At 47.4% G+C, this 15,577-nt stretch overlaps 1 protein-coding gene and 1 long non-coding RNA gene across 4 annotated transcripts in view; one reads left to right on the top strand and one right to left on the bottom strand.

The window, feature by feature from the left end:
* ARHGAP26 (Rho GTPase activating protein 26) overlaps nt 1–12,518 on the top strand; it is a 411,458-nt gene extending 398,940 nt beyond the window's left edge. For all 3 annotated transcript variants that reach the window (XM_031671891.2, XM_072955787.1, XM_031671880.2), the window contains one exon: nt 6,510–12,518. In XM_031671891.2, the coding sequence (XP_031527751.2) occupies nt 6,510–6,598 (89 nt within the window). In that variant the 3' untranslated portion in view covers nt 6,599–12,518. The remainder of the gene's footprint in view (nt 1–6,509) is intronic.
* LOC140691762 (uncharacterized) lies at nt 3,129–5,994 on the bottom strand. Its single transcript, XR_012067435.1, has 2 exons — nt 5,293–5,994; nt 3,129–3,480 (listed from the first exon to the last, which is right to left on the bottom strand). It is a non-coding gene; the product is annotated as an uncharacterized lncRNA (long non-coding RNA).
* Nucleotides 12,519–15,577: the final 3,059 nt, after the last annotated feature.

Raw genomic sequence — 15,577 nt, 5'->3', positions numbered from 1 at the left:
GGACTCCCAGGTCACACTCAGTGGCCTTCAACCTTCTGAGCCAGTGGGGCTGGGGTGCTTCTGCCTACAGATGAGCAAGATTTGAGAGACCCCTACATATGCAGGTGAATCCAGTGCTTAAGGGTCTGTCCTCTAAACCACAATTCACTGCTCCCTTTGGCAGGGACCACCATGTTCCCATCAGCTATTCACTCTGACAACACGAAGGAACCCTGGTCCCAGGGGCGGAATTGGTTTGAGTTCTCAAGAGGTCTGTGTGTGCCTGTGTGTCTGTCCTGTTTGGGACTCCTCTTCCTAAGTGCAACCCACTTCTAGTTTTTTTCGAGCAGCTTTATTGAGACAGCCACTGACCGTACAATATGCCCGTTTAAAATGTATAATGCATTGGGTTTTAGTATATTTAGACTTGTGCAGCCATCACCACTGTCTAACTCTAGAATGTCATTACCTCCAAAGAAACCCTGTTCCCTTTAGCATTCATGCCCCATTTACCCCCAACCCTACTCCATCCAGCCTAGGCAACCACGAATCTACTTACTGTCGCTATAAATTTGCCTGCTCCGATGTTTCTGTGGATAGAATTATATAGTATATGGTGTTTGTAACTGGCTTCTTTCACTTTGCGTAGTATCTTCAACATCATACAGGTTGTAGTATGCAACAGAACTTCATTCCTTTTTCTTGCCGAGCAATATTCTATTGTATGGATATACCACAGTTTGTTTATCCATTCATCTATTGATGGACATTTTGATTATTTCTGCTTTTGGGCTGTTATGAGTAACGCTCCTATGAACATTTGCATATAAGTTTTTGTGAGGACATATGTTTTCCGTTCTCTTGGTAATCCACCCAGGCATGGGATGCCTGGGTCATAGATAAGTCTGTGTTTAACTGAGGAACTACCCTACTGATTTCCAAATGGTGTTGCACTTTTGACATTCCTACCTTCTTCCACTTTTTTTTTTTTAAGTTTCCTTTTGAATCAGTCTAACTAGCTAACCAAAAAAAGAAAAGAAAAAAGATACTGGGGGATTTTTAACTGCCAAGTCTGTGACTTCCAGCAGGTTCTGGGACTATTTCTGTCCTACAACTAGGTAATCATCATAAATCCTATAAGGACGAATGAGAGCAGGAGAGAGTCAGAGGCCCCACCCCACCTTCCTGTGGTCTCTGGGGGTCATGGCAAAGTTTGTTGACACTAGTTTCTTTTTAACCAGCAATGCCAGTAACCTTTCAGATTCCCTGAAGAGCAAAAGGCCAAATTAAGCCCCGAAGACAACACCTCTCAGTGTTCACTGGGCTGCAGTCGAAGAAGGGTGTGACAAAATGTCAATCCAGTTTTTAGACTAGTTTGGCTGGGAATATTTTATGATGTTGAATTTTTAGAGGATGCTCCTGAGACCCTGTTTCCCCCCTCCCTTCAGCCTTATGGGAGAAATCGGGCATTAGCGGGAAAAAGAACCATTCACGTGCGAGGGAGATCCTTTCCTTGTTTATCTCTTGGTAATTTATTGCTGGAGATAGCAGATACGGGTGATTTCAGTTGGATGCTTTGTCGCTGGCAGATTAAATCATTAGACTAATCAGAAGTTTCCTAATGACTGTGTGTGTGTCTGTGTGGTTTCAGGATCAAGAAGGAATCAGGAGGAGGAGGAGGGAGGGGCACCTCGAGGGGAAAGTCTGTTGTTCATAATAGTTAATCTCCAAGTCTCCAGAGTCCAGGGGCCCCATGCAAATCTGGGGAGGCTGCTCAGTCAGCTTTTGGACTTTGTGCACTGGGCAATGGATGCGCAATGCGCGGAAAGAAGTCCAGTGTCAGCCCTCGCCAGTCTACTAGGAAACTGTCCTTTTCACCAAGAGAACCTCAGACAGTAACCGGAAAGAGAAATAGCTGGTATCCTCAGGAACATTAGTCATCTAGAAGCAGTGTGATTAGCGATACCTGGAAAATTCACACGGCATTCACTAACATTGGGCTCTTGGGATATTGTCATCAAGATTGGAGACGGGCCGGGATCCTTCACTCCTGGGGCTCAGGGTGTGGCTTGAGTGCAGATCAGGGCAGCCGCAGGTTTCCTCTGCTGATCGACAACATGTCAGGCACTGGGCCTACACAGAGTTCCCTGGTGGAGTCTTTCAGCCTCCCCAGCCGTCCCCGTGTCTCTCCCGAGCATTGCCACCAGCTGCCTAACTGGCCTTGTCGCACTCAGCCTTGCCCCCATAACCTGTGCCCTGCACAGCCACCAGAGTCGTCTTGGGAAAGTGGAAGTCCCATCATGTTACGAGCACCCTGCTTGCTGTGCTCCAGCCGCCTCCTGTCGCTCTCAGAATTATTGACGGGGCGGACGTCCCCCGCCCCACCCCTGCCCTCTGGCCCCCTCTCACCCGCGCTGGATACACAGCAGCCTACCAGGCCGCCTTTGTGTTCTCAAACAGGGTCGGCAATGACCTGCCAGCGAAGTCCAGCCTGCTGCCTGTTTTTGTAAATAAAGCTTCATTGGAACACAGCCACCCCCGCCTTTTTGTTTACATATTTTCTACCGCACGACCATGGCGGGGTTGAGTAGTTACACATTCATGATCTGGCTTTTTAAGAAAAACTTGCAGAGCGCTGTTTTGAAATCACAGCAAGCTTTTCCCCATCTTAGGGCCTTTACACTTGCATTAAGCGCTGCCTGGCTGGCTCCTTTGGATGATTTAGGTTTTAGCTTTGTGAACTCTTCCCCACCCACTCCCATCCCTATGCCAGTCTCTTCCTCTCCCCTCAGCACTACCGAAAATGACGTGCCGGCTCATTATAGATCGTCCCTCCCCGCGGGCAGAATCTTGACTGCTTCTTCTGTACCATGTGCAGGAACCTCGCACAATGCAGGCTCGTGGTAGGTGCTTAGTAAACTCGCTTGCGAAGCGAGTCAGTGCATTCAACTGCACAGGGGTCCGCGCCTCTTCCAGCCAGTGCTGCTTCCCCTCGGGGCAGCCGGCCATCAGAGATCTTAGTCACACATGCGCTTCTTGTCCCGGTGAGCGAAGGAGACGGGCAGTGCACGAGTTGCGTGTGCAGGGGTGTATGGTGTGTATATGGGTTGAGCTGAGAGAGAGTGGTTGGCAGGAAGCACACCTGGGTCGGCAGCAGCTTACATTTATTATATGCCTGCTGGGCTGGAGAGCCGCCCAGGCAGCTCACTGCACCACCCCGTGTGTTTACATAGCACATGGGACACTGGTGCAATTCAGAAGGTTGGACATTGGCGCGATTCAGCCTAGCAAGTACTTCGGAGCATCTCCGATGTCCAGAGCATTGGGCTGGGCCAAAGCAGTAGCGTTTAAGACCGCAGACCCTGGCGTCAGATGTCCTGGGTTCCGATCCACCACCATCATCTACCAGCTTGTGATCTGGGGCAAGCTGCTTCACTTCTCTGAGCCTCAGGTTCTCAGCAGTAAAACGGGGGTAACGGCGGAAGCAACTCCACAGTCATTCTGCAGGTGAAAAGAGGCGATGCAGGTGAAGCGCTCAGCACAGGGTCCCCCGCCTTGGTACGTGCTCAGCACGTGCATCATCATTCTTATCATTAAGGGCCACGCTCTCCGGCTGCACAGAGACACAATGTAGTGGGAAAGGGCTTGGTCTCGGGGGTCAAACAAACTGGGTTCACACTGTGGTTCTACTCTTGTGACCCCGCACAAATTGACCTCTCTGAGCCTTAATTTTCTCATCTGTGAAGTAGGGATCATAATAGTACAAGCTAGGATCTTTAGATCAAGGGAATCAGTATATATTCAGAGTTCTGAGTCCATGGCTCTTTCTTGATCACCCGGGAACCATTTCTAGGTGTTCACTTTTATCATTCTAATTCACCAGAGGGCAGTCATTGAAGAATGCTGAGTGGTAGAATACAAACTAAAATGCACTTAACTACTAGTTTGAGAAACAAAACCTAACACATTTGAACAGCCTTGGTGGAACCCTGGATAACATGCAGACCGCACTGTGAGCATTCCAGGAGCCCAGAGAAGGGAGGAAGCAGGTAGATGGAATTCCAGGACGCTATTTATGGAGGAGGTGGGGCTTCAGCTAAACCAGGAGGTGCGAGAAAAGGAAAGAGAAGGCAACAGAAAGCCGGGGTTGGGGGAGGCATCTGGGGCTGCCTCCCGCCTCCATCAGTTCATGAGAATTTGCATTTTAATTCTAATTATCACCCTCATTACAGAGGCATTTTGGCACTGAAAAGTTATAACTTAGCTTTGCGAGAATGAGTCAAAATACATTCCCTGGGCCTCCCTCCTAGAGATTCTGCTGTCACTGCTGTGCCAGGAGGCCCGGGGATCTGCAGTTTTAATAAGCATCCAGGTGGTTCTGTTGCACACGGTCTGGTTCCACGCCTTACTGAAGCCTGGCTTGCTGGCTCCCCAGAGTCAGCCGTCTGACCCAAAGGCTGCATTGTCCCCAGCCGTCCCCTGTGCCATATCTTTTGTTCTCCAGTTTGGAGGGCCTCCTTTGTCCCCTCCGGTTCATCCCTTACTCTGCACATTCCCTCTCTAATGTTTGCAGACGTTACCACCTCTGCACCTGAGCTGTGTTTGAACAGCTGGCCAGGAAGGGAGACTGAGAGAGATGGACTCCATGCAGCCAGGGGAATAACAGCTCAACCAAGAGCTCTGCTGCAAAGTGGGAGGGGTCTTTTTTTTCTTTTCTTTTGTTTATTTAGTTGGTTTATTCTTTTTCAGTCTTTTGTTTAGGGGTGAATTTGATTTGCTTGATTTGGGTTCTGAACATTTGACATTTGCCCAAGCTTTGGTGGGTGTTGAGACCAGACCCTTACTCAGGTTTTACCAGGAGAGTCCTACGGACCAGTCCAAGTGACTGGACAAATGACGCAGGGTCGCCTACTGGCTCGCCCGTAATGAACATTAACTGTGCTTTCTCCACGTTGGCTCCTTGAACCCTCACAAGAACCCACTGGCAGAGAGAGCGTTGTATTATCACTGCCTGATAGGTTGCAGAAAATGAGGTGATCTTGGCAGCATCAGCCGGACAGATGGGCAGAAGACAAGACAGCAGGGGTGTTTGGGTGCTAGTATCTTAGCAGTGGGCTGGGAGAGCTGGGGCACTGGAGAAGCCGGGTTGCTTTTAAGTCATGTTGTATTCTTCGTTCCCTGACGCTCCTTTCCCAGACTCCTCCTTGTATGGTGTCGTGAATCCCAAATACCCTCACTACTTGGATTTATTCCGAAAGCCTAGAGCTATGAAATCACGCAAGCACATTGGAGGCCAGCTCATCGATGTCTGACCTTGTCTTTTCCTTAGAAAGTCTCCACGATCTAGCCAAGGTCAACGCTGATGTTCTGTGAGTCCCAGTGTGCGTCCTGCTGCTGCTTCCCCGTTTACTTCCTTTGGCCTCTCTTCTTCTTTCCCTGCAAACGGAAGCTTGAGTATGCTAATAGTTTGGGAGGCGGAAATGCTTGTCTAAAATAAGCTCAGGAAGTCACTTAATTAGCCTAGGAAGGGAATAGGGAAAAATTCATTCTCTCCAAACAATCTCAGAAAATTGGAGTTTTCCTAAAAACATCCAGAGCAAATGTCCTGCCTCGCCCAAGAGTGGTGTGTATATTCCCGGTTCACAAGCGTGAACAGCCCCGTCTCTGAGTCTGCGATTCCCTTGCTCTTCCTTCGTGCCATCGACGGCTTTGCAGACTTAGCTGGATTGTATACAATTTTTACAATATCACAGTAGTTTCCATGGAGATGGATTGTGATGTCACAGCATATTGGGTATGTTTCTTTGGATATGGAAAAATCAAAGCGGTAGAAATTTTGCAAATTGCGGTTCAGAAAGGGAGAGGAGAGCTTTCAGACTTGTATACAGGAGGGAGGAAAATTCTAGAGAACAGGAAAGAAAGCTAAGGAAGCGTATGGTTGGAACCAAGAGGGGGCTATTCAAAGACTGTAAAATTTTTTTAAATGCAGAGGGAATCTGTAAGGAAATTAGAAGCAGAGGATACGGATTCAAAGGGAAGTAATATGCATGATTAGGAGCTAGGTATCTTTAAGGACTGGGTCTTAGCGTCCTCCATGGGTACTTTTGTTGGTACATCATCTGCACTGGGTAGCTAGAGGAGAACATGGATGGATGGATGCGTGCATGCACACATAAATATATAGATGGAGAATCATAACTGTGACCTTGAACCTAAAAAGCAGGAATCTATGACTTCTTTATAGTTTAAACCAGAAACTTCAGAAAGTCCATGAAACCCCTAAAATTGTATGCAGAATTTTGAATGTCTGTGTCTTTTCACTTTTTGTTGTGGAGAAAGTTTAAAACGACCTTTATCAGATCCCCCAGTAGGTTCAGAACCTCTGGTTTAAGCAAGTCCTAGCGTTACATAATGTGATGAGCAGCTACACTCAGCCCCTAAACCTCCTGCACACACACACAGCGCACGTCCGCCTCCTGCCCCGTCTGTAACGTCATCTCTTCTTGTTCCCTCTCCGCCTCCCTGTACAGTTCATCCGTCTCAGGAGCCTGGCTGGTTGGAGGGGACTCTGAATGGAAAGACGGGCCTCATCCCTGAGAACTACGTGGAGTTCCTCTAACCATGGGCCCCAGCAGAGCTGCTGAGCTTTCCACGGTGTCCGTGACGACCGCCGATGCCAGTGTTGTGGGCCGCTCCTCTTCGCCGCTGAGAAATGCAGGGTGACTGACTCTGCTGCTACCTGTCGACACAAATGTTTCTGTGAACTCTGGTGTCACCCATCCCCATGATCATCTCAGCTGACATGCGGTGATACTGCACAAAACAGTAGATCAGCAGAGGAGGCCACTTGACTTTGATCACCAAGGGAAAGGCTTACAAAGCCATCGCTCTCGTGTAGCACCCTAAATGGGGGGTGTCCATGTTGTTTCGACAGTCATCCAAACCCCAACCTTCTGAACAAGGAAGTAAGTGAGGCAGAAGTAGTCCCCAGGAGCAGGCAGTGTGGCCGGCTCTGGCAGGGCCGGGCAGTGCCTGAGATCCAGGCTGGATCCACTGCCTCTGTTTACAGTAGATGCTCTGTCTATCCCACCTCTAATTACTTGAGACCCACAGTGCTCCAGGCAGCTGGGCCTGTTCGCAGGCAGGATGGAGAGGGGTTACGGCACTGTTTACATAAGATCCAATCTCTCACCATCTCTCAAGCAGCCGTTGGCCCAGCGTCAGCAGAATTCTGTCCAGTCCTCTCATGCAAGGGAGCACACGCACCCCACGGCCCCCCTCCCCCAAGCTAGGAACTTCTCTGCCACCGAGGGCTGCCATCGCCTCGTAACCACGGCAACCCAGCCTACTCTGAAACCAAACCGAAGAATCACACATACTCTTCTGCGCGACGTGTGTTTTTTCCCTTCCCCACTTTCGGTCGTTTTTTGAATGGTTTTCCAACAACCTGAAGCGGACGATCAAGGCAGGAGAGTGGTCTCCTTGGGGGCAGAGCAAATAGCAGCTGGGAGCTGTTCCCTTTCTGATGAGTTTCAGCAGCACCAGGATATATTTGGAGCAAACTCTAGTAACCTCTTGAGATTAAATTTCATACAGGCTTCATATTTCTGTTCTTCCATGCAACTCGTGTTTGCTTTCCAGAGGGCAATGTGCTGCCTCCCAATGGGTGACCCCCTCCCTCTGATTCATTCCCTTGTGGCCTCCCATTCACCCATCCCTCCCCTGGTGCTTGTCCACCTCTAGGCCATCACTGACCGGCCCCCCAGGCGGTGCCCTGGGCTGCTGAGCACTGGTGCCCTGGTGGTATTCAGGCCTGATTCCTGGGCTAGCCCCTTGACCTCTAGTTTAAAAGGGCATCTATGTTTACTGCTACTCAGAAAAAGGGAATTGTTCCTCAGGCTTTTGAGGCATGAGACGAATATCGTAAGCCATTGTGATTTAGGAGGACACCAAAAGGTCGGGGCATGGAGGGTGAGACAGGTACCCTCTGAGAAAGAGAATTTCCTACTTGGACCAGAAGGGGCTGGGCCTTGTGGAAGGCCGCCTTGGGTGGGGAAGTTTGGCCTGGATGTTTCCAATTCACTTGGCCTCCAAAGAAGAGAGTTCCAGTATCTTCCGCATTTGAATGTCCTTGCAGGAGTGATTCTGGACCAACTCCAGACTAAGGGACTGTCGAGCTCCTTCGGAGCCCCTCGGGAGGGCAGCCTTTCTCCAGAGTGTTTCCTGCCTCTGGAATTCCTTTTTAGGGAACTTTAAAGAAGAAAAGAAAAACTTGAATTGTGTTGAATTACTGTATCTTTTACATTTTTTTTTGAAAAGATAAATTGTAAATAGAGTGATTTGAAATACTTTATGGCAAAGTTTTATATTTGATATTCTTGAAGCTCCACGCGTTTAAGCTCTGATTTCTGAACAAGTGTGTGTAAGAGGGAGAGAGAGGACGCCAGGTTGCAGGGAGTCAAGGTCACGCCCTCTGTGGCCTTGAGGAATGAGGAGATAGTTCTTGCACACTCTCTTCTGGTTCTCGTTGGTGGACATGACACGTCAGTGGTGTTCAGTCTTCTTTATCCAGATGTGTTTCTGAGCATCTCTTGGTCTTTGGATTTGGAGATGGAAAGAGCATCTCCAGGCAATGAACTTTTCAAAGGACTCCTACCTGGTAGTAAGATGAAGCTCAGGATTTAAATAGGTGAGGCCAGGGGTTAAGGTGGGGTCTTTTTGTTTTTTTTTTTTTCGTTTTGGGTTTTGTTTTTTTTTTCATTTTTCTTCTCAGGTGTATTTCTTGGTACCCCAGGATACCAGGACAGAAGGAGATGGGATACTTGCGTGCTCCTTAAGGCTGACTCTTCTGCACATCTTCTAAGGCTTTATGAAAGAGGCTAAGCTAGTTTGCAAATGTTGTGTGTGTCTAAGTTCTAAGAACAACTGGTTTCTTAGGATCTTTAGTTCTCAAGATGCTGCTGCTTCCCCTCTCCCTAAACAAGTTTCTGCCCCCTCCTATTCATCTCAGATTTCCTATGACCCCATTATAAAAGGGGGAAAAACTCCAAAGAGGGGTGGAGATTGTGCTGTTACAGATGGTTTGAAAGTTAATAGGAGTTTGGCGCTGTGATTCGGTTCGTCAGCTCAAGGATTACACTATTACCCAGGAGCTCACCAAGCAGCAAGTGAGATGCTACCGCTGAATCAGGGAACAAGGATTAAGACTGGACAGGACCAAGGTAGGACTCAGGAAAGCTACCACTGAAAACCCAAGAAGGAAAGGCTACACCTGCTCCTTGCGGACTTGGAACAGCTTGAGGACCTGTTCACAGGAGCCAGAAGGGACAAGCAGCCCCCATACCGCTGTGCTTTCCAAATAGAGTATGCTTTTAGCACATTCGACATTTTAAATTGTCACCTGCCCCAATGGACTCTTAACTAGAGCTAATGTAGGGGGACCAGAAGGCCCAGGCCCTGGCTTTGGGAGTTCCTTGCTGAAGCGTGCCTGTTGACACTTGGCTCCAGCTTGACCACTTGGAAAGTCCCTCCCTCCTCAGTTGGCCCTGATCTGAAGCCGAGAGAGATGGGGCTGCTGCCAATGGGAATTTTTAGGTAGACCCCTTCCTGGCTTCTCTGGGCCATGCCAGGCCCATGACAGATGGCTGCCCTGTTTCCCTTTCCCCAGCCAGGCTCCCCTTTTCCCTCATGGCCACAGACCTGGAGACGCTGTTCAGAATAGGAGCCAACAAATAAGTAGGAACTTGAAGACGGAAAATGGGTGTTCCCCTCCCCCCGTCTGTGCTTCCCACCTCTAGCTCTGACTGCTGCGATAGGGGGTCTTAGAGCAGGTGAGGGGAGTGGACTGGGTATCAGAGTGGAAGACAGTTGACCCAAATCCCTGAGCTTTGCCAGGAGCCTCGTGTTTCTTCCGGAAGGCCCTGGGATCAGGTAGGCGCGCACAGCCTGCATTGTTCTGGGGTCCCAAGGTTACTCCTCCTCAAGGCACTCACAGAATCCCTTGGCTGCAGGATGCAATGCCTTGAGAAGATAATCGTTTCAAGCCCTTCCCCCACCAAGGAAATTCCTGACTTGCTCAAGGCTGATGATACTCCCTTCTGCCTTCAAATCTAAATATAGAGGGATGGACCCTGCACTGCCTGCCTTGGAATCCTAGGACTGGGGCCAGTTTTTAGCTTCATATTTCTACAGCCAATATGTGTTTTCCTCTAACAGACCAAACTGTTGTGGTTTTTTTTTTCCTAACATAATTCCAGTTCCTCTCCTCTTGCGGAGTAGTGCTTTTTGGACAGAAAGGCAAGAAGATAACACAGAAAGCGAGCATTCAAGTATTGGCCAACTGGCATTAGCACAGAGCCATGCTGGTGACGAGGTCATTTCAGCATTTTCCAGGACTGTGTGCTTATGTGTGCCACACCTGTAGCTCAAAGGGAAGTCTTTCTGCCGTCAGAGTTTGTGTCTCTTGAAAATAGGCCATCCCAGTCACACCGAAAGCTCTGTCTTGACCAAAAACACCCGTGATTGAGGAGGAGGCAGACAGAAATAATCAAGTAAAGATAACGTAACCAGATATTCATGACCATCCGTTGGCACCTTTCATCTTCTCGCTTCTGTTTCCAAAAGCAAGTCAGGACCGCTCAGTTTTCTAGATTCCCAGGTACAACAGTGGCTCTCATGGCACTCACAGTTCACTTTAATTCTGAATGTTTTAGGAGCAACCATGATACCCAAGTAGGTAGGTAGCCAGCCTTGAAGAAACCAAAAAACCTCTTAGCTACCTGACTTTAAAAGGAACTTCCTGGGTGTTCTACTAGTGAGTTATCTACCATATCTAGCACAGCAGACAGTACTCAGTTACCTAGACAACCCTGCCCCACACCTCTTTTAAGTCAGCTGGGTGTCTTCTCACACACCCTGCGCTGGTGTTCCAAAAATGTATCTCATCCTGCTCAAATGTGTTTGGCAACCACACTGGTGCGCTGAGTGCTAGACCAGTTCTCTGTCAGTGTTGCATCCAGATGACAACAGCAGCAGAGGAATGGACCTTGCACAAACCTCCTGCATGCCTGAGACCAGACTCCAGCAAGTAATCATTAGCTTTTTTCCTTTCACTGCCTACAGTACTGCTGTCACTAAACAGCTCCCCAAAGCAGGAGAGGCCGTACAGAGAATCCAGGCATCTTTCAGAGGCAGCCCTTGCTGAGATGTGATCTTCTAATGGTAGCACATGTATTGTTAGGAGAAAAAGGGTTGGATGTAAAGTAATGCTGGGAGCAAAAAGAGAAAGGCAAACCATACTGAAGAACTTAAGATTTTTTTATGAGAGGGATAAATATAGGGGGAAAAATCTATCACAGAGGAAATTCACAACTAAGGCTTTTACAGCAGTTTTGCAGGAGACTACAAGATGAAAACATCTCTGAAGGCAGAATGCTTTAGAGAGCAAAGGCTTGGCACAGTCCTAGACCCACGTAAGGGTGGCAACCCTTACTATGTCAAAACTCTCTTTGGTGTAGTCCTTGAGAACCACGAGTAGTGATCATCAAAATGTCAGAATTACCTGGAGCAGTCCTGGAGAGGCCAGGACACCCGCCACCATTCTACATCAACCATTTCTACAAAGTTGTCCAAACAGACACCTACAAGCCGCTTCCTTGGGTCTTCAGGTGCCAGGGTCAACCTCGTACCTGCGCTAAGAGGTTCATCTTATGATGATTCTTAAGTATTTACATATCAGTATGTGTTTGTGTGTGTGTGTGTGTACAGCTCACATTTATATATGTAAAGATGTAGACTCTTCTAGAAACCCACACAAGCTGGCAGCCGCTGAGCCTTGACAGCCTTTAAGGTTTGAAGGTTGAGAACTAGAGAAGCAAGACAGGCTGTTGATTGACTATCAAAATGATCAAAGACGTCAGTGTAGTGCCATTTGAAAACTTCGTCCGTGTTTATCGAATGGTTATGGTCTACAGCTGTAGTCCTCATTAACTTATTAAGAGTCATGTTGGAAAAAAATCACACTTGTAAACAGCCGGTAGCGATTCCTAGGCCAGTGTTCACAAGCACTCTAAAAGGCATTCTGTCCATATTTCAGAGAAGACAATATTTGCATGCTTAATTCCTAATTTAGGCTACTTTTGAGTATATTATAAAGTGCTGTGGGACATAATATCAGTAAACTACTTAAAATGGCACTTTAATGTTTTTTTTTTAAAAAATCATAAATGCACTGTTTTAAACTTCAATTCAGTATTGAATATTGACTAGTGTGTAGAATCCATTTTCGTAATTAAACAGTAATTTGTGACTAGATTAGAGCTTTTTCCCTGTGATTCGTAAAACAGTTTTGCCATGTTCAGGCTTTATAAGGAAAAAAAAAAAACCTGTGCTTTTGCGTCACTAAGCATATCTAAAGAGAAAATGCAGTTTCTGTCAAGTGGCCTCTGAAACTTGGCTTCTTACGTTCAGTTGGTTTATGTGACAATCTCGATGAAATGAGTGGAAGTATGATTTTTGAATTAAATGACTTTTCCATTTGGTGATGCGTTTGTTTCTTGAGTTTCTGGTAAAGTTTTGACATGAGGCACATTTTAATATTTTTGTCAAACAGGCAAAGACCATGATCAAAGGTCACGGGTCTGGGCTCCTGCGGTCACCGGCGACAACTTCGGTGCTGATTTCTTTTTTTTTTTTTATTGATTTATAATCATTTTACAATGTTGTGTCAAATTCCAGTGTTCAGCACAATTTTTCAGTCATTCATGGACATATACACACTCATTGTCACAGTTTTTTCTCTGTGATTTATCATAACATTTTGTGTATATTTCCCTGTGCTATACAGTGTACTTCAGTGCTGATTTCTGACGTGCTCTGGGGAGCTCTGGGTTCCTTTGGGGAGAAGGTCAACTGTGAGGGAACTGGAGGGGGAGCTGTCAGGCATGTTAAACAATGAAGCCCCGAAGAGTCACGTTCCGATGAATGTTTCTGACTTGTCTCCCGGAGTACATTTTTTTTTAATTGAAGTGCAATTGACTTACAATGTTGTGTTAGTTTCTGGTGTACAGCACAGGGATTCAGTTGTACATATGTATGTGTGTATGTATATTGTATACCTTATTCTTTTTCATATTGTTTTCCATTACAGGCCATTACAAGATACTGAATATATATAGTTCTCCGTGCTATTCAATAGGACCTTGTTGTTTACCTATTTTATATCTAGTGGTTTGGATCTATTAATACCAAACTTCTAGTTTATCGCCACACCCCCGCCCCCCCCCCGTCCCCTTTGGTAACCATAAGTTTGTTTTCTGTGTCTGTGAGTCTCTTTCTGTTTTGTAAGTTCATTTGTCTCGTTTTTTTAGATTCCACGTATAAGTGATATCATGTGATATTTGTCTTTCCCTAGAGTACATTTTTTATTCTTCCTCAATTCAAGTTTCAAATCAAACATTTTCTGGAACTTCATTAACACAGTAAGGGGTAATCAAAGAGCCAGAACGCAGACAGTACCCTCCACACAGCTGGGTGTGTCACACAGGTTGTCAATCAGTTACTTGTAACATACTCTCGCAGGCTGACTCATGTAATTTGTTCACATCCCCACATCTCCCCCTCCCCGGGTACCTGCTAAGATGCAGCCTGAGACCCAGGTTCACAGTCAGCTCCTGGCTTCTGCTGTGGGAGCAGGGGAGCCAGAAGAAGGGGACAGGGGGAGCCAGGACTCGGCATGGAGGGGGAGGCTTCCTGCTCCAGAAGCTTGCCCCAGACAAGCTGAAGGGGAGTGAGTCTCCCCTGGTGCCTGGTTCTGACGGGTGACTATTTGAATTTGTGAGTCACACGTGAGCTGTTTATACTGTCCTCGTTTGCCACTTAATGAGGACTGATTTCCTCCTATGAACAGAACGGAATCACGGCGCCTGCTGCCTTCACCGAGCATACACCCTGCCCTGGAGAATCCAGCATCTGCGGTGTTGTACGTGCGTGCGGTTGTGCGCTGCTTAGGTCAGACCTTCTGAGTGGCACTCATGTCCGATGCCCATCACGTGGAGGATGAAATGTATGTACGGATCTGTGTCTTATCTCTGTAGTCGGCCTTCCCCCAGACTTCCCGATCACTTCTACTGTTTAACAGGAAAAGTTTTCATTTTCATGTTGCTTTTAGCAGCCATTCAGAGCAGAGCTTAAATTGTGTTTCGTCTTGTGGTTGGTTTGGTGTTTTTCACTTACTAGTTCTTGCCACACGATTGGTCATGAAAGCACGTTGGTTAGGAATGGCCTTGACTGACACTTGAAATCACATAAATGAAAGATTTTCTCAGACCTCAAACATGTTTGCTATCTTTGGAATTAAATGGGGGTTTTAATTCCTTCTTTTTTCAATTCTTTTTCTACCTTCACTCGGATACCACATCTCTCTTACCCAAATATGTCAGTGTCTTTGGCTCGCCCTGCATTTAATAGCACCAGGCTAGGCTGCAACCAGTTAGCTGTCCCGGGCTAGGCAGGATTGCTGGAGTTCAGCCAAGAGAGCCTTTAACGACCACGGGTATCGCTCGGGGTGGGTGAGGTTCACCACATCGCAGAGTCTGCAGGTGTTCTCAGCCAGGGCTGTGTCCTTCAGGACGTCACCCTGCATTGCTCGGTCAGCGTCAGGGAGTGGGGACCAAAGCAGGACGGTTCTCAGTTGAAATGGTCAAAACTTCGACCCACTGTATCCACAGCACTTAATAACTCCTGTCACACTGTGTATCTGTAAAGTCTCCTGTGTCGTTGACCCCAGGAGGCCAACCCCAGCCTCTGTTTGCTAAGACCTGAATCCATAGGTCCTTTCTCTGGGTACCAAATCACATTTTACCCCGCAGGTCTTATGTCCACCCTAAAATTAATGTGTTTCTTTTGACACTGTGACTCTATGTCCTTTTTTGCATTTTGAGGGGGTGGTCAATGATAGGAAAGACTTTTTCTTTTTAATTGTTAACGTTTTTCTGCTTTTTCTGAACTGTTATTTGTTAAATAGATCCGGGAGAGTCATGCTCGCATTGTCGGGGTTACATAAGATGAAGGAATGCTGGTGAAGGGGAGCCGTCTTTCTTTTCCCACCTGTTCCCTATCACACCATTTTGCCCTTTCATTGTACTTTCTACCTGTAATTAATTCGCTGTTTATCATAAAATGTTTGATGCCTGTGTCCCTCCTAACACCCCCATAAGCACAGAGCTGGCCCCTGGCAGGTGCCGGGTAGCACCTGGGGGGCTGAGCTAGTGAAAGGAGGCAGGGAAGCCCTGGACTCCAGTTCCTCCTTCCTCTTTTACTTTACACGTGTGGTCGAAAGGAAAAAATTGGGTCATTGGGTGACTCTGTGATCCTTGACAAGCTACTCCATTCACTCGGGTCCCGGGATTCAGGCTCGTTGGAGAGACTCCCCACCCCCCTGTTGAGGCACATGCAGCCACATTCTTTCCCAGCCTCCTCGCTGGTGCTCAGTGCAAGAAACCATCTGGTTACCCAGCTGATCAGGAGCCAAGAGGCGCATCACTGCCATCTGAATTACTTATGGATGATTTCCTGAACTTCATGCCAGGCTGGAGCCCTG

This window comes from Vicugna pacos, chromosome 3 (genome assembly GCF_048564905.1).
Source record: "Vicugna pacos chromosome 3, VicPac4, whole genome shotgun sequence".
Taxonomy (NCBI): domain Eukaryota; kingdom Metazoa; phylum Chordata; class Mammalia; order Artiodactyla; family Camelidae; genus Vicugna; species Vicugna pacos.
This window is presented reverse-complemented; position numbering and strand designations above follow the sequence as displayed.